Below are 26,452 nucleotides of genomic sequence, written 5' to 3'. Positions count from 1 at the left end.
GCAACTGACAAAAGTGCAACTAAAATGAGGACTGATTTCCTTTGTCACCCCTCCCCCCCCCGCTTCCTCATTTGAAGCTGAGTGGTGAAGGGGAGGGGGGGAGCAAGTGCTGTCCACCTGTGAGAGCTGGCACTGGGCACGGGGAAGCACCCACTGGGCACCCATGCCTGGGGTGTGGAGCAGGAATAGCGCCCCGAGGAATAGCGCTCTCGAACAGCCTGGCATTTGGGCAGCAGCTAGCTGCCTGGGGAAGCATATGGCTCTGGAGGGGCTCTGAGCAGTGCCTGCTGGAAGTTGAGATTACAAAACAATTTCCATTCTAAGCAGCTGTTTTCCGACTCCCATGGATTCTGGGCCGAAATGAGCCTCCGGGCTCAAGCGGATTATGGTTTAATTTATCTACTGTTTTGCTTGTGCAAAGTTTGAGCAAAATCTCCTGGATCAGTTTTGACTGGCTGAGCCCCACCCCACTCTTGCCCTCCCCTTCCTGTCTGCAGAACTGATGGCTGCTCTGGGTGTGGGCTGCAGAGATAACTCCAAGCCGGCTGCGCTCTGACACCCGCCTGCCCAGAGCCCTCGGCAAGGAGCATGGCTTGCGGCTGGGACCATGCTTGATAAAATGGCCCGGCTAAAACGGGAACAAATCCATGGCTGCCTAGCACTTCCCAAGCATTGCCATGTGTCACGCTGCAGCCGAGCAGGGGCCGAACTCACATCCCCCCTGTGGCAAAAGCACAGGCCCCTGCCTCATCTGCTAAAGGTGAATCTCCTTTAAGCAGTACGGGGCCTATGCTACACAGCTGAATCTTTCTAATCCATCTGCTCAAGGACAGTGGTCCAGGTAAGTGCACACACACACTAGCCAGTTCATTGCAGGAATACACCACAGGCACCGGAGCCGGGATCCCAGCTTTCGGCCGAGCCCCCTGATGTTTAGGGCTGCTCTTGTCCTGGGTGCGAGGCTCAGGGCCATCGCTAATAAAGCCACAGCCCTTCTGAGCACGCTCAGTCAGGAGCCGCTAATGTACTTGTGAAAACAGCCCCTAGTGAAGCCCTGCCCATTTGTGACATCACAACCGACTGTCTCCGCCCAGCCCCAATCGGTGACAATGGAGACAATGGGCCAGGAGACAATGGGCCAATGGGCAATGAGACAATGGGCTTTGGAGACAATGGGCCAGGTTTTCGTCAGCGCCCAGCCAGTGAGCTCCCTGGGGCTCCTCCCTCTGCAAAGGGGCCGCTCCCTGCTTGGGCAGCACGTTACCGACGGCGCCGCTGGCTGGGCCAGGGCCGCCCCCTGATTCAAATGCAGACAGACAGTGGGGGAAATCACCTGCTAACTAACCAGGAAGTCATGGCATGGCTCCAGCCCATAATACTCTGGTGACCACTTTACTGCATCCCTCTTAATGTACAGCCCGGATATAGCCTTATAAATAACCAGGGGCTCTTCTCTCACGCACAGCGGAGCACCTCTCTGTGGCAGTGGGGAGCAGTGGTCCAATTCCCCCAGGCTCCTGGTCCACCAGTTCTGTAGATACCCCCGTCTCGGGCATTCCCAGCAAAACTGCATCTGTTCCTGGCCTTGGCTCCTCCAGATGGTTGCCACCCAAGGACGGAGGTGCCTGCACGTCATTCTGCTCCCAAGGGCCTTACCATCCAACCATCGCTTCACTGGACTTGAAAAAACAAGGGGCCAATTTGCTCGAGGATGGTACCTGGAATTGACGCTGGCTGGAGTGTATTGAAACGTTGGGTACAGCCCATCCCATGTCATAGAATCATAGAACATCAGGGTTGGAAGGGACCTCAGGAGGTCATCTAGTCCAACCCCCTGCTTAAAGCAGGACCAATCCCCAATTTTTGCCCTAGATCCCTAAATGGCCCCCTCAAGGATTGAACTCACAACCCTGGGTTTAGCAGGCCAATGCTCCAACCACTGAGCTATCCCTCCACACTTGGGCCCAGCTCTTTGTCTTTAGTGTAATAGGCATGGGGTTGTTTTCGGAAAGCTTGTTGCCTTAGCACTTCCCCCTCCAGGCTAGGATGGATTAGATCCACATGAGCTCTTATCTTCCTGCCCATCGATAGCCAGGTGGGCTCGCACCCAGCGCAGTCAGAGCACTGGTTCTGTATTTCCAGAGAAATCGAGCTAGCTTCATTCCCGAGCTGCCATTAATCATCTTTTCATCCCCTCTTTAAAATCCTCTCAGCAATCTCTGTGAGGCCATTGCAGGCTGGATGAGATGTGGAAGTTTGCATAGGTTTAATCCCATGTTTGTTCAGAAAGTCTTTGAATTCCATGCTTGTAAAAGCTGGTCCGCTGTCTGTGCCGAGGACTCCCTGGTAGCCCGTGTGAGGTTTAAGGCTGTTAGAGCCGTTCCCAGGTAGCAGTGCAGGTTGTTGAGCTCATCCCATGCTCATGGGGCAGTTTGATGCCTGGCATCAGGGAGGGACAAGGGAAAAGCGTCAAATCATTGCAGGTCTCCTGGGCCTTGGGCCATTGGCACACGCTGTTTGCTGCCGTCTACAAGAGTCTGCAAACTTCCGCTTTCAAGGTGGGACCTGCAAAGCGTGTGCATGTACGTGCCCACGTGTATGTGTGTGGCATGTATGTGATGTGTGCACACACGTGTGTTTGTGAGCAAGCACAAGTGTGTGTGTGTGTGTGTGTCCATACGCATGCATGTGTGTGCATTTTCTAGCCAGTGCCGATCTGACCCCCGAGCAGTAGTGTTTGACGGCCGTTACCGTCGCACAGCTCTGGGCGGCCTGTGCAAAGTGTGGGTGAATTCGCTGCAGTTCCTAGGGGAGCCCCACACTTGTCCCCCCTCGTCGGCAGCCTCGTGAGAGAGGCCCCAGCACTGGGCTGCGGAGTCGGGCCTCCCCTCTCGCATCCAGAGACGCTCACTCCCAGGGCGGGCCGGCCAACTGGCTGAGTCAAAGGGGAGTGAAGCAGGGCTGGGGCTGGGGATAAACAGGGCAGTTCGGGGCTTGCGAGCCTTTATTTGACTCCACATTCTTGTAAAACCCCAAAAGGCTGCTGCTGATCTCGCTGGCAAAGTCAGCGAGGAAAGGACTGGCAGATAACGACCAGCTTTGCTGCTCCCACTGGTGGAGGACGCTGATGGGTCGTGCCTGGGGAGAGGCTTGTCCTGTCCTGCGGAGCTGTCCTCTCTGCAGCGCCTGAGCGATTCCGCTCATCGGCCCAGCGAACAAGACTGGCCTTTTTCTCAACCCGTAGGGGAGAAGGGGCTGGACAGGGCTGGGCTTCTGGGGCATCGGTTAGCTGTGCCTTGCGCTGCTGCATGTCTCATTGCGCCGATGGCGGCGCATTAAAGGGTTATGTCACGCGGGTCAGTTCGGCGGATGTCTATGATGGAGGGGCGCGTGTGAAACCAAATGCCAGCGAAAAAGCTGGTAGGCAACTGACACGCCTAAGCCAGCCTGGGAGCTGCATGCCGGCTAACCTTGTCTGTGCAGAAACAAAGGGAAATGATCAACGAAGAACCACTGACAATCACAGGAAACGGACGCCATTGAGGTACACCCACGGGTGGAGCACTATGAATAGCCAGGCAGAGATGGTCTTTAGAAACGCCTACTGTGTCTAGTCTCAAACCCCAGGGCGATGATCAGAGGCACCGGTCACAGCGTAACCAACAAAGGGCTACGTACCCGCTCAGCCCCCATGGGCGTTAGCAGGGATTGAAACTTGGCCCATCACCACTACGGGTGCAGGCCGCAGAGTCTCGAGCCAAACGAGAGCTCCTGTAACTGGGCTACAGTCATAGCCTCGTGCAGCTGGATGCTCAGGAAACGATACCGTTGCCTGTATTTGCAGCAGGCGTCCAATCTGACCCAGGAGGAATTAATGATCTCCGGGCAGGTAAATAGACAGGCAAAAAACGTCCCAGTTGTTTTGTTGGTTTGCTGGAGTTTTGCTCATTTACCAGGCTCAAGTCCCGCAGCGGCTCAAGTCCCTCAAGCCCCTTGTCGTTCAAATGCGCTGTTGTCAGAAACGTTCAAACTCAGCTGCCTGGAGCGAGACCCCTCCAGCTGAACGTAGCCACCCACATGTAGAGGCAGCCTGATTTGCAGAGGCACCGAATGCGCACAAACCCGCTGGAGCGGGGGGTGGCAATCAGCAAATCAGACTGCTTATTTCAGCCTGGGCTTTGAAAGGCTCTTTAAGGAAATTAGGCAGTGGGGGAAGGGCACCTATGGATTTAGGGGTCCAATTGTGGGCCCTCAGGGTTGAACATTTTGGCTTGTGTTTGCCCCTTTTCACGGCTTGGGGCCATCACTCACAAGGGATAACTAGTAGCATTTGGCAAAGAAAAGAAACACCCGTGGAAGGAGCTGGATTGTACGTGCGATCGCTTGGAAAGCCACATGCACTGCTGCGGTCCTTGCTCAGCAGGTGCAAAGAGTAGCTAAGAAGCGTAAGGGCTTATCTCAGAAGGATCTTACATCTCTGCAAGTGAAGGGGTGACTCTGTGATACGCCCTCCCAGGGCAGGGAGGGGCCCAGAATAAACAAGCAGCCAGGGTTAACGGATCTACCAAGCTCTGAACACTACAGCAAGACCCACATAACTAGGGCGCTGTTCTTCTGTGTCTCTGCAGTGTGATGCTGGTGAGCTGGGACAGGTCACCCTCCTGCTATTGATTGCTCCACACACAGGACCATATTATGGAATAAGTCTCTTAAATTCCGCCTGCCCACTGACAAATCCCTGCCCATTCGTAAGAACAGAGTTATAATGCCAGCCTCTAAATGGTAGTGAACCCACCACACCTGCAATTCTTTAGCATGCAACCAGGACTGCAGGGCCTGTCTATGCTGGGGATATCTGCATCCCTGCAATTGTACACCGTAGCGGCAACCCAGAGTAAGCCATACGGGGTCAGCCCCATAGTGCATCAGTGCAGGATGTCTGCACTAGGGGGTGGGAGGAAGGGATGTTGCAGAGATGGGATAAAACCCATAAAACCCAAGAAGCCATAAATCTGGCCAGTGGGGAAGCTGGAACAAGAGGTGATCAAATGAACTAAAGTCCTCAGCTCCACCACTGTGTTAAGGGTCATTTAGTGTCTCAGGCTTTGCTGTTAGATTTGAAAACATTATAAACCAGCACTAAGAAACTCAGCCTCCTGTTGGGCAATCTGGCCATGGCAAGTGATGGTTTGATTTTTGTTTCTCTCATATGGAATAAGAAGAAAGCAGGATTTCCTGCCCCGAAACTATTTCAGACTTGGAGGAGTGTTGTGCATGGTTGCGGAAGGACATCTAGTGGCTGATAACTGCACGGCACCCCAGGTTCCTACAGGCCGGTTTCCTTCCCTGAGATGATCATCTGGCTACGTCTGGAGGACAGAAGTTGGACAACGGTGACAGCTATTGAATCACCCAGGCCAATTCCTGAAGCAGTTCAGGTTTGATCCTCGCTGCAGCTGGGCAGAGGCAACTAGTGTTGCCAGCGCTGGGGATATTTGGGGGTTTTCTTAAAGCTCCAGCTCCTGGAATCAGGCTAGTTTGCCAGAATCCCCACGATCATTTCAAAAGAAAAGGTTCCAGCCATCATGGCAACAGAGATGGAAAACGTGAGGTGAGTGCACCTGAGAGGCTCAGAAATGAGAATGCAAATTAAAAGCCCCCCCCTTTACTAATTAAAAGAATCTTGTGATTTGGGGGGTCTGATTCCTCATTTTTGAACCCATGGAGTTGGCCACATAATGTCTTTGGGAGCCTCAGGATGCTGAGCTAAGCTGGCCACTTTCTCATATACTCAGTGTCTTTCCTTTGGCTTCTTGCTCCTGCCTGATCGCAAGACTGGCTGCATTCATCCCTTCTCCTCATTCCAGCCAGGCAGGACCCAGGTAAAACACTCCCCACCTGCCACTCACCGTGATGTCCTGGTCCATCCTTCAGGGTCATGGCGTGTGTGCACGGTGCAGAGATAGGCGTCGTCTGCTCCAGAGATGGGTGGGAAGCTCCTATGGGCTGAAGCCATGAGACAAACCTGCAGGGAGTAGCCGGCTGGGATCCAATGACAAGGCAGGAGGGGAAGGGAAGAGCGGGCAAGTCACCTGGCAGAAAGGAGGCAGCAAAGCAGGTGCAAATTCAATGTGTCCTGCCCCCAAGCTTAGCAATCATCCACCCTCCTCTGTGCCTCTAGGGATCCAGAGCTCGCCTTGTCCCGGGCCGCTCCAGAGACCCTGGGGAGGAATTTCTCCAGTCCACTTCCCCACCTTGACAGTAAACACTTTTAGATCCTCTCTTGCCTGGGAGTTATGGGGGAACCCCCGCAATGCCGATTGGGTCAGGGGAGGACAGGGATGGCAAAGGTGCGCAGTCCTGTGTCAATCCAAAACACGTCCTGCTCCCCAGGGTGGAGGGGGATGGGGGGGGAGTCCGCAGGGTGGGTGAGGGTGGCCTGGAACGGGCCACTGGGCAGATGGGAGGCAGCTGAGCACCCAGCGCAGGGCTCCAGGCCATCGAGGCAGGTGCAGGGCGAGCTGAGAAATGACACTCGGACCAGAAGCTGCCCGGGATGGTAGCTACTCCTTTATTATAAATCATGCCGGTATTTTGCGCCTTCTTCTCAGAGTTAGTATTTTAAACAATTTTTGTTATAATATATTTATATAAAATCGTGAAAACAACGCCTCCCCCCCCGGAGTAAGCGTCGGAATGGAACATTCCACCAGGAAGGAAGACAATTAATACCCACGCGCCAGCCTATCAGGAGCCAGCCAGCACCCGAGAGGCTGTGATTGGCTGGTGAGTGGATGATGCTGTAGCAGGTATATTAATAGCTAGAGACACTGGGGCAAGGGAGGAGAGAGATGTTCGTTGTTCCTGCACCGGACAGGCGGTCTGCAAATGGAACAGACCCCCGGGCTTGGGCCTTGTGTTGCTTCGTTATGATGGGATTTAAAAAAAAAAAAAATCCATGTTCTTTCCACATTGGAAACTCAGGTCCTGTCTAGCCCTGTTTTTCCTGGAAGACGCTGTGGAGAGCTGGGGAAAATCACAAGATGATGACACCACACTTAGCAAGGCAGCGGAACCTGAATTTTGACAGGAGACAGCTCTGCTTTCCACGGCTAAGGCCCCAGGCCCCAGAAGGCAGGGCCCTGGACTGGGATTCAGGAGACCCAGGTTCAATTCCTGGCTTTACGGGTGACCTTGGGTAAATCACTTCCTCCTTGTGTTTCCTCTTCCAACCTTTCTCTGTCCTGTCTATTTAGATTGGAAGCTCGTCTGTCTCTTATTATGTACACGTACAGCACCTGGCACCACGAGGCCTTGACTTCAGCTGGGGTTTCTAGGTACACCCCTGTGATACAAATAATAATAAAAGGCTTCAGAAAACCCATGTTTTTAACACCCTTCCCCTCCCAATTCATCCGGTGTCACTTCCTTGGGGACGATCAGTATCCGACCGCTTCTCCAGTCATCCACAGAGTCTTCCAGGGGAGACAAGGCTTGAACGAACCAAACAATCCCGCCCCTCCCACCCCAGCAGTCTTGCCTCATCCATCATAAAGAAGCCCAAAGGCACAAGCCAAGGGTTGTCCTTGGCAGGTTGATGCTCCACACAGCTAAAATCTTTCTCCTCTTCTTGCTCTCCTGGTTTTCCCCGGGCTCCCGCTGGCATAGGGCAGGACGGACTGCTCCATTCACTCAGTCCCCCTCCCCGGCCCGAGGCCTGCTTCCCAGCGCCATGGCAGCCATGGAGCACGCTCGGTTTCCCAGAGGCAGACAGCGATGCCCTTCAGGAGACCTGGCACGGAGCAAGGCGAGAGCAGGACCAGAGCATGCTGATTGGCTGTCGAGGACCACCCTGCCCTCCCCAGTGTGGCGGGCAGGGCTGTTGGCACCATCTGGAGGCTGTTGGCTGGTGCCCGCAGGACCCAGCTGTGCTACTAAATAAATAACAAATGTCAGAATTTCAAGTAATGTCCTTGTTGCCACACTCTCCCCAGCTCTGCTCTCTCCCGGCACGGTGACCGGCTCCGTTGTGGCTGCAGAGATCTCCCCGCTCCTCCCGTGCTTTGTGCTGCCGGTCTCCGGAGTGGCACACGCGTTGGCAGTGGTTTAACTGAGGCTCCCGCCACGGGGGTTCTTGTGGGGTTGGGGTCGGGGGGTGAGGGGGTGTCGCCGGCTCCCACCAGAAGCACGACCAGTGTTTGGGTTGAATCCTTTGGAGATTCCCGGGGGTGGAGGGGAACGGCACGGCACGGCACGGCTCGGCTGCCCTCCGGCATTGCTTTCGCCTTCCAGTTTTCCTACAGGGGTCGCCTTGCTCCTTTAATGCCCCTGGCACGTTTTACAGCACATCTGTCGGAAGTAGGTCCGACTGCAGAACTTGAACTTCAACACCAGGGGGCAGTAGGCGACCTTGTTCACATCCTTGCATTCTGCAGGGAGCCCAGAGGGAAAGGGATTAGAGACCCAGCTGTGCACTGGGGGCGGGGGCGCTAGTCTACATAAGCAGGGTAGAGAATGGGCGCCGAGCAGGCCCCCCCCCCCGAGCGGAACTCCCCCAAACTCTGGGAAAGTGTTGTTGCTCAGGGCCCAGTCTCCATGGACTGGCTGCCAAGGAGCAAGTGGGGTGAACCCCACACAAGGGCAATGAACCAAGCTTGGGATGGGGAATCTTACAGGGAGATCGAGGCCTCTTTTCCCAGGGGTCCCACAGTGCTGGGCAGGCTCACCCGGACAAAGTACATGCAGGAGCCACTTCACCCCGCCCCCCATGAGGGCTGACCCAGAGGGGAGAGCGCCCCTTACTGAGACCCACAGCTCCGTGCAGGGAGATTGGGGTCAGCACAGACCCAGAGGGGAGATTTCGAACCCGGCTGTTAGCAACGGACAGGATTTAGATTTGAAGCTCTCTCTCCTGCATCGGCGTGGCCGGTACCTTCGGGGCTCTCGGTAGGTCCTGATTTGCACCTCGCTTCACACTGCTGCATGCCCGCAGGCTTCAGGCTCTCCCCGCAGTCGCCGGATGGCTGCCCCATGTGGGTCAAGCACTGGACGGAGCGCCTCTGCTGGCCGAGGCCGCACTGGGCGGAGCACTGTGGGGGGACGGGGGACAGGGCAGAGTCAGACCTGCCCTGCGGTGCACCGCTAATGGGGAGGGGGCTGGGCCTGGCTTCTCCCAGGGCTGCAGCCCGGCCACTGTGTTTAACCCAACCCTTGAGGGCTGCAGATTGCTGTTTCCAGCTGGCTACAGGGATTTCTATGCACCGAGTGGATCAATGCAGTCCAGCTGCCTTTATAGGCTTGATCCAAGCCTACTGGCCCTCCCCCTGCACACCCCTAAATAGCTGTTATGTTGGAGAGTCCAACCCTCCACCCCTACACTGCCCTGAACTACAGAGCCCAGTTCTTGGTACATTTACTAATCCAGCCGTCCACCCATCAGTAACTGAGGCACTGCCTAGTCCACGGAGACAGAGGCGGCCTGCCTGTGCCCGAGTGGAGGGAAGATCCATCAGCTCAGTTTCCCTGGCTGGACATCCCTTAGTGGTTGATAGCAGAGGGCTTCAAAGGCTGGACTCCTGGGCTCTCGGGGAAGGGGCTGGGATGCTAAGGGGGTGGGGACAACAGCCATGCCCAGGTAAATAAGGGCCCCTTTTGGGAAGGAAAGAGGAACAGACTTAAGGGCACCTCTCCCCTTTATCTGCCCGGCTCCCACCTGGCCACGGCTTGCGGGCTCCTTGTCTCACTTCTCCCCATTGCAGGCAAGAAGCAGGGGCTGAAACTTCAGGGCTGAGTAGGAAGAAGGTGCCTGGCTGACTCCAGGAGGGGGCCTGGCGGCTGGGACACAAGGCAGCCTGATCGCTCCACCTACCCCGGGGAAGGGGGACAGGGAGAAGGAGCCCCAAAGGTGGCAAAGCAGCAGCTCTGAGCTCGCAAAGGGAGGCGTTTCATTTGCCCAGTGGGCTAGTCAGCACAGGGACCCCAGGGACCAGGCAAGAGATAAGGCCTGAGCAGCTGGAGGAGGGCAGAGCGCGGGGCTCAACTGAGAGGCGTCCCAGGGGCACACGCAGCAAACCCCCGCCAGCCAAGCAGGGACTCCAGCCAGGCCTAGGCAAAACTGGCCCAGACGACCAGGAGCCACCGCCCGCCACCGTGCTGGTGACCACTGGAAGCAGAGCGCTCCCTGGCATGCAGCCGGGTGTCTGTCTGCGGACTCCAAGGGCACGTCTACATGGCTGCTAAATTGCCGTGCAGACGTTGGGCTCAGGCTGGAGCCTGGGCTCTGGGACTCCATGAGGGGGGCGGGTCTCAGCCTGGATGCCAGCCAGACCCAACGTCTCGTCGCTGATATCATGGGAGATCACCTGGGTTCCCCACCCCAAGGCCACTGAGTGGGCTGGGAACTCCTGGGACTGTGGCAGGAGATCATTCAGTACCTCTCCCCATTCGCCAGTCACCCACCGCGGGGGCGGGCAGCGTCGCAGGTTGCACCTCATGCTGGTCGGGGGCTTGGTGTTCTCAGGGCACTGCGAGGTTGCCAGGGTCGTGCTGTGGTCGCCGCTTTTGCAAAGCACAATGCGGTGGCGGAAACCAGGCCCACAGCTCGGGGTGCACTGCAAAGAGGAGACCCATGAAACTTGCGGTGCCCTGCAAAGGGCAGGCTCAGCTTTAGGGGGCACAGGAAAAAAAAGTTTTAAGAGTAGCAACCGTGTTAGTCTGTATCTGCAAAAAGGAAAGGAGGACCTGTGGCACCTTATAAGAGACTAACAAATTTATCTGAGCATAAGCTTTCGTGAGCTACAGCTCACTTCATGCATCCGATGAAGTGAGCTGTAGCTCACAAAAGCTTATGCTCAAATAAATTTGTTAGTCTCTAAGATGCCACAAGTACTCCTTTTGTTTTTGAGGAAAGAAAAGATATACTGATCTCAGGGCGCATGGAGAATCTCCCCATTCCCTCTCCACCCAAGGGCGTGCAAGGTAAAGGTCTGAGCAACAGCAGGCCCCATGCCCTTTGTCACCCACACATTTCAGCCTGCCAATGCCTAAGTGAAGAAGACACCATGCCAAAAAGATAATACTGAGTCCCGCCACGAGTGCAGGGGACCGGACTAGATGACCTCTCGAGGTCCCTTCCAGTTCTAGGATCCTAAGATCCCAACTCCGGGAGGCAAATATGGGTCATGCAGGAAACTTACAAAGGCCGTGGGATCCCTTCCCTTAGCACAGCTGAGTTTGTGAGCTCAAGGCACTCCCATCCTGCTCAGCACTCCCGACCATGTACACCCCAGGCTCACACATGACATTACACAGAGCAGTATCTGGTCCACTAACAGTCAAGTATTAGCATCTTCGTGGCCTTGGGCTGTGCCACTGGGCCACTGCCCATCACGCTGGCCAATACGGCCTATTGTTTCCTTGCGCTCCCCCATCTGTCTGTGCCCCAGGGGTGTCGCTTGTCTATTTAGAATGGAAGCTCTCTGGGGCAGAGACTGTCCTTCCATTGTTTGTCCAGCGCCTAGCCCAGGGGGGTCCTGGGCCATGACTGGGGCTGCTAGGAGCTACAGTAATACAAAAATAAAATAATGAATAAATGACACTTTCTTTAAATTAGGTGCCAACCAGGACCTTGTTTCGAATGGGGGGGTCTCTTCGACCAGAGTTTCTAAAGCGATGGCTCAGTACCTTTGGATTTCCCCTTCTTGAGGCAAGCCACAAAGCCAGCAAGCTTTATCCCTCCTGGCTGCTTCGGCATTCCGGGCTGAGATGCCAAACTCATTTCACTTGTGGTCAGAGGCTAGGGACGTACTGACCCTCCGCGCTACCTTAGCTCTCAGAAGTTTGTGGTAACACTAGGCTAGACATGTCAGCTAATGAAGCCCTAGGCTTGGCCCTCCCAGCTCAGAGGATGGCAAAACTTAGAACTGGAAAAGGTACCGAGAAGCACAACCAAAATGATCCAGGGCATGGAACAGCTTCCGTATGAGGAGAGATTCAAAAGACGGGAACCGTTCAGTTTTGAAGAGAGACGACTAAAGGGGGCGATAGGCTGGAGGTCTATGAAATCAAGACTGGGGTGCAGAAAGTGAATAGCGAAGTGTTATTTACTCCTTATCAGACCTAAGGCTGCGAGTCCATCATGGATTTCGTGACTTTCCGTCACGTCTGCAGCGGCCGGTGCTGGCTCAGGGGCTGCGTGAGCCGGGCAGCTCCTGGGCCAGCAGCAGCAGTTGGGTGTGTGGGAGGGGGCTCAGGGCTAGGGGTCGGGCGGTGCAGGGGGTGCTTACCTCGGGGTTCCCCGGCTCCCACTGGCATGGCCCTGCAGGTCCTCCTAGGTGGAGGGGCCAGGGGGCTCCTCGTGCTGCCCGCGCCTGCAGGCCCCGCCCCTGCTGCTCCCAATGGCTGCAGTTCCCAGCCAATGGGAGCTGCGCAGCTGGCGCTTGTGGCGGGAGCAGCGAGCAGAGCCCCCTGGCCCCTGCGCTGCCTACGAGCTGCAGGGACACGCGGATTGGGTGGGGAGCCCCTGCCAGCCCGGCCAACCCTCCCGCTCCCAGCACCAGGGGGGGGTCCTGGGCTGCGCGCCACTGCCCACTCCCCCCAGCGGGATCCTGGGTCACCTCTCCCAGCACCAGCGGTGCCCCCGGAGCACCCCTCCGGAGCACCCACGGCTCCCGCCCAAGTTTTAGTCAGGGGTATATAGTACAAGTCATGGACAGGTCACGGGCCGTGAATTTTTGTTTACTGCCCGTGACCTGTCCATGACTTTTACTAAAATACCCTTGTCTAAAACGTAGCCTTATTCATAACACAAGAACTAGGGGCTCACCCAATAAAATGAATAGGCAGCAGGTTTAAAACAAACAAAAGGAACCAAATCAGAGGGGTAGTCGGAAGTATTTCTTCACACAATGCACAGTCAACTTGTGGAACTCGTTGCCAGGGAATGTTGCAAAGGCCAACATTATAACGGGGTCCAAAAAAAGAACTAGGTAGGTCCTGTTAGGATATAGATATTCAGGCCTGTCTGTAAAGGCCTATACTCTAAGAATTTAGGTGTATTCTTATCACTTGGCTAGTGATAGAGGTATAAAAGAAAGAATCAAAACCACTGTCTGCCAGTGTAAGGGCCTTCTCTTACTGTGACAGTTTGTGGCCCTGTGCTTAGGCTCAGGCCTTTGGCTAAGCAGCAGAGGCGGGGAAGCTGGGAAGCGAACGGTCACATCCTCACATTCCAAACTAGTCACATTGAAATAAGGTGCTATTGGGCTGTTAGGCACTATCAGGACAGGATTGTATTCCTATCACCTCCAGAGAAAGGGAAGTGCCTAGAAAATGTAAAAGGAAACTTAGTTTGATAGCATCCTGTCTGGCAAGAACTCACTTATCAATAGCTGGGATGTGAAATCCTCACTTCTGTATTGTTTTGTCATTATAGTTCCCACTTTGCTGTTGTTTGTCTGTATAATCTCTGTCTGGTTCTGTGATTGTTCCTGTCTGCTGTATAATTAATTTTGCTGGGTGTAAACTAATTGAGGTGGTGGGATATAATTGGTTACATAATCATGTTACAATATGTTAGGATTGGTTAGTTAAATTTCAGGAAAATGATTGGTTAAGGTATAGCTAAGCAGAACTCAAGTTTTACTATATAATCTGTAGTCAATGAGGAAGTGACGGGGGTGTGGGTGGGGGTGGGCATGTGGGTGTGTGAGATGGGAACAGGGAATGGGGGTAAGAAAATTGGAATCATGTTTTGCTAAAGGGGGAAATGGGAACAGGGAATGGGGGTAAGGAAGTTGGAATCATGTTTGGCTAAGGGCAGGAATGGGAACAGGGACACAGGTGTAAGGCTTTGTGGTGTCAGAGCTGGGAAGCAGGATACTAAGGAAGGAAACTGGAATCATGCTTGCTGGAAGTTCACCCCAATAAACATCGAATTGTTTGCACCTTTGGACTTCGGGTATTGTTGCTCTCTGTTCATGCGAGAAGGACCAGGGAAGTAAGTGGGTGAAGGAATAAGCCCCCTAACAGGTCCATCAATGACTATTAGCCAAGCTGGTCAGGGATGTAACTCCAGGCTCTGCGTGTCCCTAGCCTCTGACTGCCAGAAGCTGGGAGTGGATGACAGGGGATGGATCACTCAATAATTGCCCTCTTCCGTTCATTTCCCCTGACACACTTGGCATTGGCCACTATTGGAACACAAGATACTGGGCAAGATGGACCATTGATCTGACCCACTCTGGCCGTTCTTAGGACCTGATGCAGCCCAAGTGCTCAGCATGGGGCAGACACTGTGAAGTCACCCAGGTTCCCACCCAGTGGCAAAGCCTCGTTAGGTCCCACCTAGTCCATCTCCTTGGTAAGTGCAGGACTGTGCCCTGCATGGGGCAGTACCCCTCCCTCAATGGCACTGTAGGCCCTGGACAGCCTTAATGAATGGAGCCGTAATGAATGGAGAAGAGCAGGGCCCAAGCTATAAGGAGCCAGGGGATTCTGAGAGCCTGTGCGATGGGCCTTACCTCTGACCAGTCCAGAGCAGCCCATTCTGGGGGGCACGTTTGATTGTTGCACGGCTCGTGCATCTTGGGCCTGGGTTGGGCACAGGAGCCATCGTCCAGGATTTTCTCTTCTGTGGCAGCGATTTTCCTGCGGCAGACGACGCTGCGGGTGTGGACGCCCTCGTTGCAGCTCCGGCTGCATTCGGACCAGTTCCCGATCACCCAGCTGGGCAAAGAGACAAGCGTTGGCAGCTAGGAGCAAAGCTTGACCCTGGGCAGCCGTTGTCTGAGCCCAGCACTAGGAGCCAGCAACCCCAGAGTACATCTACGCAGCCCGCGCAGTGAGCCTCCGAGCCTGGGGTGACAGACTTGGCTAGCTCGGCTCGTGCTAGCCCTCTGAAAACAGCTGTGTAGACAGTGCCTTGAGGTTGTGGCTCGGGCTAGAGCTCGGGTCCTGAAGCTACACAGCTATTTATACAAGTCCTGCTACCCTTAGGCTGTCTGCACCCTCTGGGCTAAGAGGCTGGCTCCCACAGGCTGAGTACACATACCCCGAGTCCTCCCCGGCCTTGCACGGACTGGCTTTGCACCGGTCATTTAATCTCTGCACGTACAGCGGGGACAATAACACCAACTTGCGGGGCTGGGTCTGTGCATGTTTCTAAGGAGACGCACAGAGAAGATGCTAATATTGCGGGGAGAGGGGCACATGGTGGGGAGAGGGGGTACAATGACTCTTGGAGAAATTCCGCTTTACCGATGAACCTTCTGGCCAGCAGACCCCCCCCACTCGATGAACCCATCCCCTGCACTAGTCTAGTGGATAAGGGCCCCGGACAGGGACTGGGGTTCTAGTCCTGGCTCTGCCACTGACCTTGGGCAAGTCACTGCCGCTCTGTGCCTCAGTTTCCCCCGCTGTATCATAGAATCATAGAATATGAGGGTTGGAAGGGACCCCAGAAGGTCATCTAGTCCAACCCCCTGCTCAAAGCAGGACCAATTCCCAGTTAAATCATCCCAGCCAGGGCTTTGTCAAGCCTGACCTTAAAAACCTCTAAGGAAGGAGATTCCACCACCTCCCTAGGTAACGCATTCCACTGTTTCACCACCCTCATAGTGAAAAAGTTTTTCCTAATATCCAGTCTAAACCTCCCCCCCTGCAACTTGAAAACTGTAAAATGGGGACAGTGCTATTGTCCTCCTTTGTGAAGCACTTTGAGGTGAAAAGCTCTGGATATTATTATTAGTGAGAGAGTGGAAAGATAACATAATACCACACCCTTGCCATCCTCTGACACCTTTCCTCTGGGGAGCCCAGTGGTGCCACACAGGCTTTAGTGCCTTGCCGAGTATGATCATCACCCCCAGAGGCTGGATTGACTCCACCCAGGAGCCTGGGGCCATGTCTGGAACGGAACCACAAGGATCATCCTTTCTCCCAGAGGGAAGAGAGACGGGAGAAACTGATTCGGGGGAAGAAAAAAGATGGGAGAACCTGCTTCGCTGATTCAGGGAGAGAGCAGGCATTACATCCATTCTCCACCTCGATCCAGCCCTGCTTCTCCAGCCGAGAACCCCGCCAGTAGTTCCCCAGCCCAGCCGCCCCATGATCCCCAACAGCAGACACCGTTCCCAGACCGGTGACCGCACTCACGTGGGCGGACATGGCTCAGTGTTGCATGGCCTCTCCTTCTCCGGTAATTTGGTTTCAGGGCTACAGAAATGGTTGAAGACTGTGGAGCTGTCGGCCTGTTTCTTGCATATGACGGTCTGGACTTGGCTGCCTGCGGGAGACCAGGGGGAAGGGAAAGGGAAGAGAGGAATAGCTCTGGCCTGGTTCCAGAGTTTAGGATGCACCACCCAGCTGCTCACTCTGGGACTACAGGGGGGCACAACCACTTGTCACTCCAGAGACAAGGATGCCCTTAAGTTTCTATTTAAAGCCAAGTTTTCCATCATCTCTAAAATCTACAACACCTGACAGGTTGGGCTGAAAACTGGTAGGTCGGGTCAGGGCCCAGGGCAAAGTTTGTCGAGAAAATTTGAGGGCATTTGATCAAGGGGTTCGTGCACCCAGAAAAAAAACAACCTGGTTTTGAAAGTCTTGTAACCCTTTTTTGAGGAGGATTAGGGGGGTCTATCCTGCAATCCCCTTGCTGAGGACTGCTGCCCCGTGCAAAACCAAGGCCCCTAACATCAAAGTTGAAAGATCACTCAGCCTTGGTTTTGAAAGTGCCTCTGTCTTCTTCTGAATATTTGCTCAGACCTCGCAGCCAGGTTCTGCCAGACACCCCACAGAAACCACGGCTTCAGCCCAAAGGATTCTGGGAAGCATCTGTCTGAGGCAGACCAGTTCACAGATGCAGAGATTTAAAGGCCAGAGGGGACCATTAGTCCAACCTCCAGCCTAACACACGTCTTTGAATTTCAAGTGTATCATTTCAACCCAGTGACCTTTATCAGCCACTCTTGGGGTCCAGCCAAAGAACAATGTCCAGGACATGTGACAAGACCTATTGTCCATGCAGCTTTGTTGACTGACACTGAGTTGCAAGCGGCTGAGTGTGAGGTCCTGGTCTGAGAGCCCCATTAGACCAATATGGCTCCCAAAGCAAGTCCCCATGCGTGGCATCTTGTGCCTGGGAGTCAAGGGAGTTGCAGACACTACACTGCTGCCAAAGTACAGTCAAACCTCTCACCCCCTGCACAGATAGCTGAGCATTTGGTCCATGGGGTGTAGTGCCAGGAGTACTGGGTCAAGGAGCCTCGGGTGATGGGCGCGTTGAACTTGTACTGAATCCCCGGCAGCTCTGCCCGCACGAGAACCTGTGGAGAAAGGGGCTGTCAGTGCACTGGGGCCAACGCGCCACCAGAGCCGAGCGTGGGCCCATCGCGTGGTGTGTCCCAGGACCCCCACCAGTCTCTCCAAGCTCTGCTGGGCTTCCCTTGCCTTCCCAGCTCTGAAACCACCAGGAGTCGATATCCATCGACTCTGGCCACGGTGCAGCGGGGCAGCATGGAGGCGTGAAGCCAGTGTGCTCAGCAGAGCAGTGATCAGGAGGGACCACGGATCCGGGGCAGCCAAAACCCGCTTTCTTTCCAAAGCCTGGCTCTGTGGTGTAATGGGCCCTCTGCTCCAGGGCAGGGATCTGAGAAGAATTTGGCCCCTATGACGCCAGTGTCCCTGTATCCCGGATTAGCGCTAATTGTGATGCATGTGTCAGGAATGGGGATAATCGATTGGGATGGGTTAGCCGTGGCCAGGCAGGCAGGGCCAGGGGGACGGAAAGGGCCATTACCAACCATGACAATGAGAGTGGCATTGGTAGGTCCTAAGGCCTCCAGCGATTCGGGGTCATCCTGAGATCTCCTGTAGTGGAATGTCGTCCCGGCGACATCAAAGTGCCTGGGCGGGTCGATGGAGAGCTTCCCGTTGATGAAATACTCGTCGTTCTCCCCTTTCAGCGCTGGAAGGACAGGCAAGGCGAGGGTCCTCAGTGCGGAGGGGACTGCCAGCTATTTCCCAGCCTGCACTGCCTCCCGCAACCGAGTTAATGGGTAAAGCTAGGAGGCTATGGAGTCTCTTTGAAAGCAGCTCTGCCATGGGAATCACAGGGCCTGGCTTCTAATACACCCCACACCATAGTATCAGGGCACTGGGATTTCCTCCACCCCCCGTGACACCATAACAATGCTTAGCCTGCCATCCAGTGCTTTCCAGCCATTGCTCTTCATCCACTGTTACAGCCGGGGAAGTACCATTGTCCCCATTTTATAGATCGAGACACTGAGGTGCACGCAAATTAAGTGACTTGGTCAAGGCCAGGGACAGAGCTGGGACTAGCAGCCCAGTATCTGGATTCACAGTCTGTGCCCAAGCCACACTAAAGATGCCATAGTGGGACAGGGCTTAACCAGCCAGCTTGGTGGCACCGGGGATAGTAACCAGGGCACCAGACTAGCACATGGCAGTTCATACCCCGGCAGCGTAAAACAGTGGCCACAGGCTATACGCAGAGGCCCCAGCACAGCTGGGACCCCACTCGAGATCTTCCAGGCCCGAAATGCAGCTTCTAGACCCTGTGCTAAAGGAATACCCCGTGGGCGGTGAGCGAGTGGGCGGGACTACAGCTGGCTATTGTAGTCGCCGAAGTCGGTCACTAAAGGGAGACATGATCTCTCTCTCACACACCCACACTCAGCCCGTGTGTTACACGAAGGTTCACGGGTAAGTTTGTAATGGTTGCACTGTTGTTGTTGTTAATGTGCTCTTTCCCATGATGCTTTGGGGCAGGGTGGATGGTCCCGCGTTGGTGAGAAATGCGGGGGAGACTCGTTCCCCTCCAGGCTGGAAATCGCACGAGCACTGCCCGGACAGGCACCGCAGCTGCAGGGGACTCCACGGTCCTGTGCTGGCCGCAGGGAGAGATGCTGGCTGTTACCCCGGGGACAGAGGCAGGTTTGGGTAGTGCCTTTCCACAGGTATGATGGGCTCACAAGTGTCCCAGCCAGGCAGGCCCCATTAGAGGAGGGCGTAAAATCCCAGCCTGCACCTTAGCCAGGAACATCCTCGGTGACGTGTATGCACCAGTAAATCATTCCTGATGGACTGGAAAGACTAGGGGAGCCCCGGTCTGTCCGACACCAGGGCAGGCTCTGCTCCGGGACGCTGCTCCCCTGGAACCGGCACAAGGGAGCCGGCCCGAGGGGTCCTTTACCCGGTCCGGCACCAGCGCGGGCCCTGTTGGCAAATGCTGCTCCCCCCAGAACTGCAGGGAAACCCCAGCTTAAGGGAGCTCCCTCCCATGGGACCTCAGTGCAGGCTCTGGAATCTGCCATGGTTTAAGCTCACCTGGCAGGTGACCTGCCAGGGGATGTTTACATTCCCCTCCCTTCCTCTCCCCTCGCTGTAATGGCTGCCGATCGCTTGAGAAAATTAACAGGCCAGAGTCTGGCTGGAAAGCCGAGCCTGAGCAAAACGCGAGACGGTCTCATTTTGAACCCCCAGTTGAACATGCTGGCTCCAAGGGAAGTGCCAAGGAGCCGGGGCGTGGGGTTTGTGTGGGGTTACATTGCTGACCAGAGGTGGAGCTGCAGCGAGATAGGGGGCATCTAGACCACACACAAACACACCACTGGCCCCGAAACAGCTCCCCCATCATGCTTTGCAAACCTCACCAGGCACCAGGCTTTGCCAGCAGATGCCACCCCTGGGGAGGGGGAAAAGCTTTTCTCAGTGGTTAGCTACCGAGTGTTGAGAATACTTCACCCAACTGTTCCCTCAGGCTGGCACCTAAAACCCTCCCAGCTCCCCCTCCAGAGGAGATCTGCCAGGCAGGTCTTGTCCACACAGCACCCACAGAGAAGCGTGCCTTGGCACTGAACAGGCGTCTGACTGGGATTTCATTGGCTCTCCATCGTGACTCTCCCTGACCACCAGCGTCACCCCTGAGCTGCAGACCCTGCTGTTTTCTCACCCAGATAGTTGAGAGAGAGGTTCAGCTCCCGGATATCAATGTGCACCGAGCCCTTGGGGATCCAGATCACCTCCCTGTAACCTGGAAGACAACCCCAGGGCGTGGGGTTAGCAGGGCAACCAAGCCATGCTGGGATTGGAGAGACTGTGTGGGATTGCCTGGGTAGGAGGAGACCACCTGAGCCCAGCGCAGGGAAATCAAGTCAAGGACCCCAGAATAGCCCAGAGGCATATCGGCACCCCAGGGCAGGGAGCCCATGGGCATATCCAACCCCCACCTCAGGGAGCCCATGGGTGTATCTGACGACCCCCACCCCACCCCGGGGACCCAATGGCTGTATCTGACCCCCATATCCCTGGGAGCCCACGGGTGTACCCGACATCCCCCACCCCGGAGAGCCCACAGGCGTACCCGACCCCCTCAACCCCACCCCAGGGAGCCCATGGGTGTATCCAACCTCCCCATCTCCTGAGATAGAGGCATTGAACCAGAAGGAAACGAGGGGTGGGTAAATCAAGCCTTGTTGTGTCCCAGCTGGGCCGGACGCTCCTTACCCCCCTCAGGCAGGGACTGGTTGAAAATGCCTTCGATGGTCTCGCAGGTACTCCCGTCTCCCCCACACACGCGGCACTTGTCCTCCTTCAAGTCAGAGCCAAGGACGCGGTCACAGCCCACGTGCTGGAGGGACAAAGCAGGGGGGATTATGCGCCTGCAGGGGGTGCTGGCCTCCAACTGACCAGACCTCCAGATGGCCATTCTGGTGTCACGTGGGGGGGTTCAGACATCCCCTTTGCCTCCCTTTTACTCCTGCCCCCTACCCCTCCCAGCTATGGGGGCTCAGCACGGCTCCCCTGTCTTTCTGCCACCCCTGGGGGCTGGCAAGAGAAAGGGGTGTGAGCATGGGGCCCAAGGACGAAATCCGCCTCTCCCCATCCGCACCCCGAGTGCCCTGGGTGAAGGGCTGAGCATGTGTGTGTGGGATGCCGTGATGGAATCCACCCTCCTTACCGGGGGGAGGATTCAGCGCGTCCTCTCCACAATCTGCTTGGAGGCTCCTGGCACATGGAGCTTCGGGAGCTCCCTCTCCATGCCAGGCCATTTGGGTATGAGGGGTGCCCCCTTTTCCCGTGCACAGCCCTGCCACTTCGTGAAGGAAATGCCCCAGGTCTCTCTGGCAACGGCCAAAGCTGTCCCTGATATCTGGAGGGCTTGGCTCTGCAGCACCTGGCTGGAAATCTCATGAGGAGAGGCTCCATGGTCCTTCTGTCCTCCGGCCAGGCTGGGCCCTTCACCCTTGCTGGGTCCTGGACCTCCTGCTGCAGGCGCAGGGTCAGGCCAGCGTGTCTCCGGGCCCTGATGCTGAACGCTCATCGGCTGGAGGCGGAACGTGCAGCTGCCCCGAGGGAGGAGGACGAGGAGGAAGGCGACATTTTCAAAGGGAGGAAGGAAGGGACGCCCTGTGCTTGTAATTAGCAGCCCCTGTGTGACAGGCTGATTCCTGCCGGGCTTCCACCGCACTCTGGGGTCCTTCACAGCACAGGCCCCAGCAGCTGGAAGGGGTAGGCTGGGCCTACCTCCAACTTCCCAGAGACTCCTGCTTATGTAGCCATGTCCTCTCAGACCCGGGAGGGACTCTCAGGCTCCGCCAGGTCCCGCATACCTTCTCCAGAGCTCTGAGGGCTTTGTCTGTCTTCTTCTCAGGGCAATGCACAGCTACCTTCATGGCCACCCACTCACCCACTCACGTGGGGGAAGCCTCAGGCCCTGAGCCTGTCACACAGTAATGCTAAGCACCCACAGTGCACTCCCAGACAGGGCACGCCAGGACTATAGCCCGCGCTCCACAGATGGGGAAACTGAGGCACGAGAGGTGGGCTGACTTGCTCCAGGTCACAAAGAGTCAGCAGCAGAGCTGAGTCCATGAGACCCCAGGCAAGTGGGAGAGTAGCTGGCTCTGCTCTTTAACTGCTGTGCCGTGAGGGGGCAGCTGAACTCCCCACTGACAGCCAAGGCACATGAGAAGGGCCCGCAGAGCACAGGAGAGGGGCTGAGTGCCTGCAGGGAAGCCCCCGCCTCATCCCAGCTCCCGCCCCAGCACCCCCTGACCTCGGCAAGTACCTTGCACTCCCCATTGACACAGATGTCATTGGAGTCCTGCCGGCAGGGCGTCCCGTCCACCACGGCCGCTGCCCGCTCCGTGTAGAAGTTGAAGCCCTCAGCCAGGCAGTTGAGAGAACAGGATTTCACACCCCCTGCAAGAGAAAGGGAGGTGGTGCCGCCTGCTCCAGCACAGCGACGGCCAGAGGAGAAATGGCTAGGGCCCTCCCAAATTCACGGTCCACTTTGGTCAACGTCGTGGTCATAGGGCTTTTAAAATGGTAAATTTCACGATTTCAGCTATTTAAATCTGAAATTTCAGTGTTGTCATTGTTGGGGTCCTGACCCAAAAGGGAGTTGGGGGGGGTTATTGTAGGGGGGGCTGCGGTACTGCTACCCTTCCTTCTGCGCTGCTGCCTTCAGAGCCGGGCGGCTGGAGAGCAGCGGCTGCTGGCTGGGATCCCCGCTCTGAAGGCAGATCTGCCGCCAGCAGCACCGCAGAAGTCAGGATGGCCCTGGTACGGTCTCGCCACCCTGACTTCTGCCCTGCTCCCTGCAGAGCTGGGCGCCCGGCAAACCACCGCTGCTCTCTGGCCGCCCAGCTCTGAAGGCAGCGCAGAAGTCAGGGTGGCAATACCGCCCCCCCCCCCGCAAAATAACCTTGTGATCCCCTTGCAACTCCCTGTTGGGTCTGGACCCCCAATTTGAGAGACGCTGGTTTCCCCCGTGAAGTCTGTATAGTATAGGGTAAAAGGACACAATAGACCAGATTTCACAGTTCGTGACGCATTTTTCATGTGCGTGAATTTGGTCAGACCCTAGTGATAGAGCTTCCCCACCCAGCCAGCTTCCCCCTGCTCTCCTGACGCCCTCCACTCTGTGCCTGGCCTAGGCTGCTCCGAGGGGTCAGGAGGCCCCACTGCCAGGCAGCAAGTTCAGAGCAGCGTCAGGCCTGTCGCTAACTACCCTGTGGGGCTTCGGAGCAGAGACAGCCCCCCCCCCCCACGCCTTCTGGGAGCAGCCACTCAGAGCCGTGCAGCCCTCCAGCCTGACAGGGTCTTCTTCCTCCGGGCTCATACCGCACTGAGCCCCAGCTCCCTGGGAGCCAGGACTCGCCCCTCCTCCCTTCAGAGTGCACATCTCTGTGACACAAGAGCACCCCCACTGCGTTGCTGTTTGTACTATGGCAGCGCCCTGAGCCCCCAGCCGAGCCTGAGCCCCATCGCCCTAAGTGCTGTACAGGCACTCAGCGAGAGACAGCCCCTGCCCCAAGGAGCCTGCAAGCTAAATAGAGCAGACAGTCCAAGGGTGGGAGGTGCAGAGACTTACCCAACCTCCCACAGCCCGGCATACGCAGAGCCAGGAATAGCCCAACCTAGCTCTCATGGAAGTCACTGGCAAAGCTCCTACGGGCCAGCGAAGGGAGCAGGACCGGGCCTGAAGCAGATACTGTAGCGTGTGTCATTTGACAAGATCTCAGCCTTCAGAGAGCAGCTGAGCATCTGCCGGTGACTGGAAGGCTGTACCCTGTCTCCTACCAACTATGGTGTGTTATGATTTCACCTGCACCGTCTTCCGCAGCACTGGTACTAAGCAGGGCAGCGGCAGGAGATCTGAGGGATTTTTCCTGAGATTCAGTTCTGGAAGAAATTGCAGCAGAAGAACTTTCATCCAGCGAACAAATTCTGAGCCAAGTGGCAAGGTTAGACCAGATGGACTGGCAGAACCCAGGACTGGCTGGACCAGTGGCCTCACTCCTCTGGTAGGGCCCAGAGCCAAGGCGCTCATCCAGACTCCAGGAGTGATCTGAAGCAGCCTGGCAGGAAGTGGGATATCAGTGAGAGGGACGAGCAGGTCCGATCTGTTTTGGAAGAAGGCTGCCTATGGGACTAGACTCATGGCAGAAGCAGATTCCTAGGGTCTGGGGACAAAAAGAAGAGGCTCAAAGTGGCTAGAAAACACACACACTCTCTCTCTCTCTCCCGACTGGACCTGTGCATTCAGGTGTTCACTCAGTACCGCAGTATCCTAAGGCAGGTCAGCAACATGTAGGAGACTCAGGGGAAGAGGCATCCCCCAGGGCTGGGACACAGGCAGTTTCCTCCTTGCGGTACCGGCGATGCTCAGGAGACAGTAGCTCAGAACCACCTAGCTGAGTGAGAACCCCAGCAACTGAAATCTGCAAGTTGTTACTGAAGATCAAAGGGGCAGATGGAGGGAAGAGGCAGCCCAGCTGCTTGTCTGGGAGCCTGCAAGTTCAGTGAAAGCAGATGGAGGGGGAAGGAAGAGGGAAGTTACATGGGGGGCCGTTAGAGGGGAGTTCAGCTAGCTCCGGGCAAAGCCGTTGAAAATGATGCCTGGGCTAGGCACTTGGTGAAGGGGGTTGCATTATCCCGGACTCTCTGAGAGCCAAGGACTATCATCTACCGAAACTCTTTCCCTTTGACCTCCCCTCTATCCTTGAAGGATGCTGGACTGACAGTGCTACAATCAAATCACAGGCCAGGGACAACATGGGCAGGAGCCATACAAGCTTCTCCTTCAGGCTCACCACAATGTGCCTCGACGCTGGCTTGGGGGATCCTTTTTAAAGGAGAGCGACTCCACAGCACATTCAATCCTCAGCTTCCTGTCTGAGCTCACCAGGAGTGGCGATCGACTCTGTCACACCGACCCCCATCCGCTGGGCACTCCACTGAGGCCACCAATTCATTTCACAGAGGCCACCAGGCAGCCGACAGCTGGGCAAGGCCTTTAGGTGGGCTCTACCCTTGGGTGGATTTGAACTTGTGACTGGAAGGTCAGAGGCTCAGTGTCCCACCCTCTAGCCCTTGAGACAGCTGGGCCTCTGCCGCTAGTTTAGTTCTCTTGGCCACAGCATCCCAAAGCTCCTGTGTCCGAGAGTTCCTTCCCCGAGAGCCATTACCGTACGAGACAAGTCTGCATGCTGTTACTTGACGTATTTTAGTGCCAGCAGGTGGTGGCTTCCCACGAGGATAGGGTCTAGTGATTTGGGCTAGTTCAAGGGCTAAGTGCCTGCCCAGACCATGGCCACAGGAGCACCTTTGACTGGCCTTTACTGAATGTATTTGATACCCTTGTCTTACTCTTCTCACTTCCAGACAAAACCACCCCAGCCCTTGCAGCCTCTCCTCCGCTGGAACCTCATTATCCCCTCCTCCCCCCGGAAAGCAGCTAAATCATGACACAGCCTTGCTTCCTCCCCCTTCCCTGTCTCCTTCTCCATTTCAGCAGCTGTGGGGTCCTCTCGCTCTTTCCTAGAATACTCTCTGATTGCCGCTGTCCTATGCCCAGCCTTCAGTGGCCCAAACACCTAGCCGCAACTGGCCCACGGCGGAATCATCACGGGCTCAAAAAAGCAGCCAAGACGGAAAATGGGAATGAAAAATGTAATACAACGAAGAGGAAAAAAAAGGGATCAGGGATTGGTGGCGTGAAGGCCAAATTTCTTCCTTTGCCTCAAGTGCCCTGGCTTTGTTGCAGCACCTACAGAACGGTGCAGGGCGTAAGAACTCGGGAGCGAGAGGGAAAAGCTGGCAGGTGTGGATCCAGCTCTGGGGGGAGGCTCTGGAGTTTCCTCCTGGCCTTCTCCACATTACAGCCCAGGAGGGTGGTTTTTTTCTTTCGCTTAAATCCTTCAGAATTCAACCTTCTTTCCAAGGGAAATCAGCAACTAGAAAAAGCGAGCGAGCGAGTCCTCGAGCTGAGGCCAGCAGAGTCTGGCTCCTAGCAGGTCAATCAGGGGTAAACTCCCTTTAGGCTCAGCTGCCGATGGAACACCAGCATCCTGTGTCATGTCTTGGCGGTGGCTATGTGCAAAGGGAGCCCAGCCAGCAGGCAGGCAATCTGGCCGAGCAGGCTAGTCCGCTCAGGTGACTATAAAATCCCAGGCCTCCCGGCCTTCTGCTAAATGTGCCTAGCTTATTAATTTTATCTGAGGGGAAAGTAAAACTGGAAACCGTTCATTTTGATCTACTGGGTTGTAACCGGTTAGGCAAATTGACAACCCATTTGCCCAGCTCAATGGGCAAGATGCCCCAGTAGAAGGGAGCAAGCCAGCTTGGGCTACTGCATGGGAGATCTGCTCACCGGGGTGAATTATCCAGGATAAAATGGAACAGAAGCTCCTACAGTGGGTGTCTATGCCCTTTCCCTGGCTGCTTGTACCAGCTACCCTGCATGGTTATATGCAAATACCAAGCAGCTAGTGTCAAGTTGTGCCATCCCGAGAGGTTTGTCTTGTAGATAAGGGCAGCGGACTAGGAGTCAAGAGAGCTGGGTGCTATTCCCAGCTCTGCTGCTAACCTATTGTGGGCAAGTCATTGCCTATATCTGTCTCCACTCCTGCCCTTGGCCTGT

The 26,452-nt window shown here is 55.8% G+C and overlaps 1 protein-coding gene across 2 annotated transcripts in view; it reads right to left on the bottom strand.

The window, feature by feature from the left end:
* Positions 1-6,556: 6,556 nt before the first annotated feature.
* ADAMTS10 (ADAM metallopeptidase with thrombospondin type 1 motif 10) overlaps positions 6,557-26,452 on the bottom strand; it is a 134,302-nt gene continuing 114,406 nt past the window's right edge. For both annotated transcript variants that reach the window (XM_073324036.1, XM_073324037.1), the window contains 10 exons: positions 22,094-22,227; positions 20,530-20,653; positions 19,976-20,056; positions 17,802-17,965; positions 17,198-17,324; positions 16,153-16,282; positions 14,520-14,724; positions 10,434-10,610; positions 8,933-9,089; positions 6,557-8,429 (listed from right to left, as the gene is read on the bottom strand). In XM_073324036.1, the coding sequence (XP_073180137.1) occupies positions 8,320-8,429; positions 8,933-9,089; positions 10,434-10,610; positions 14,520-14,724; positions 16,153-16,282; positions 17,198-17,324; positions 17,802-17,965; positions 19,976-20,056; positions 20,530-20,653; positions 22,094-22,227 (1,409 nt within the window). In that variant the 3' untranslated portion in view covers positions 6,557-8,319. The remainder of the gene's footprint in view (positions 8,430-8,932; positions 9,090-10,433; positions 10,611-14,519; positions 14,725-16,152; positions 16,283-17,197; positions 17,325-17,801; positions 17,966-19,975; positions 20,057-20,529; positions 20,654-22,093; positions 22,228-26,452) is intronic.

Source organism: Lepidochelys kempii, chromosome 25 (assembly GCF_965140265.1).
Source record: "Lepidochelys kempii isolate rLepKem1 chromosome 25, rLepKem1.hap2, whole genome shotgun sequence".
In the NCBI taxonomy this organism is placed as follows: Eukaryota; Metazoa; Chordata; order Testudines; family Cheloniidae; genus Lepidochelys; species Lepidochelys kempii.
The sequence above is the reverse complement of the archived record's forward strand: the minus strand, read 5'-3'. Positions and strand labels throughout refer to the sequence as shown.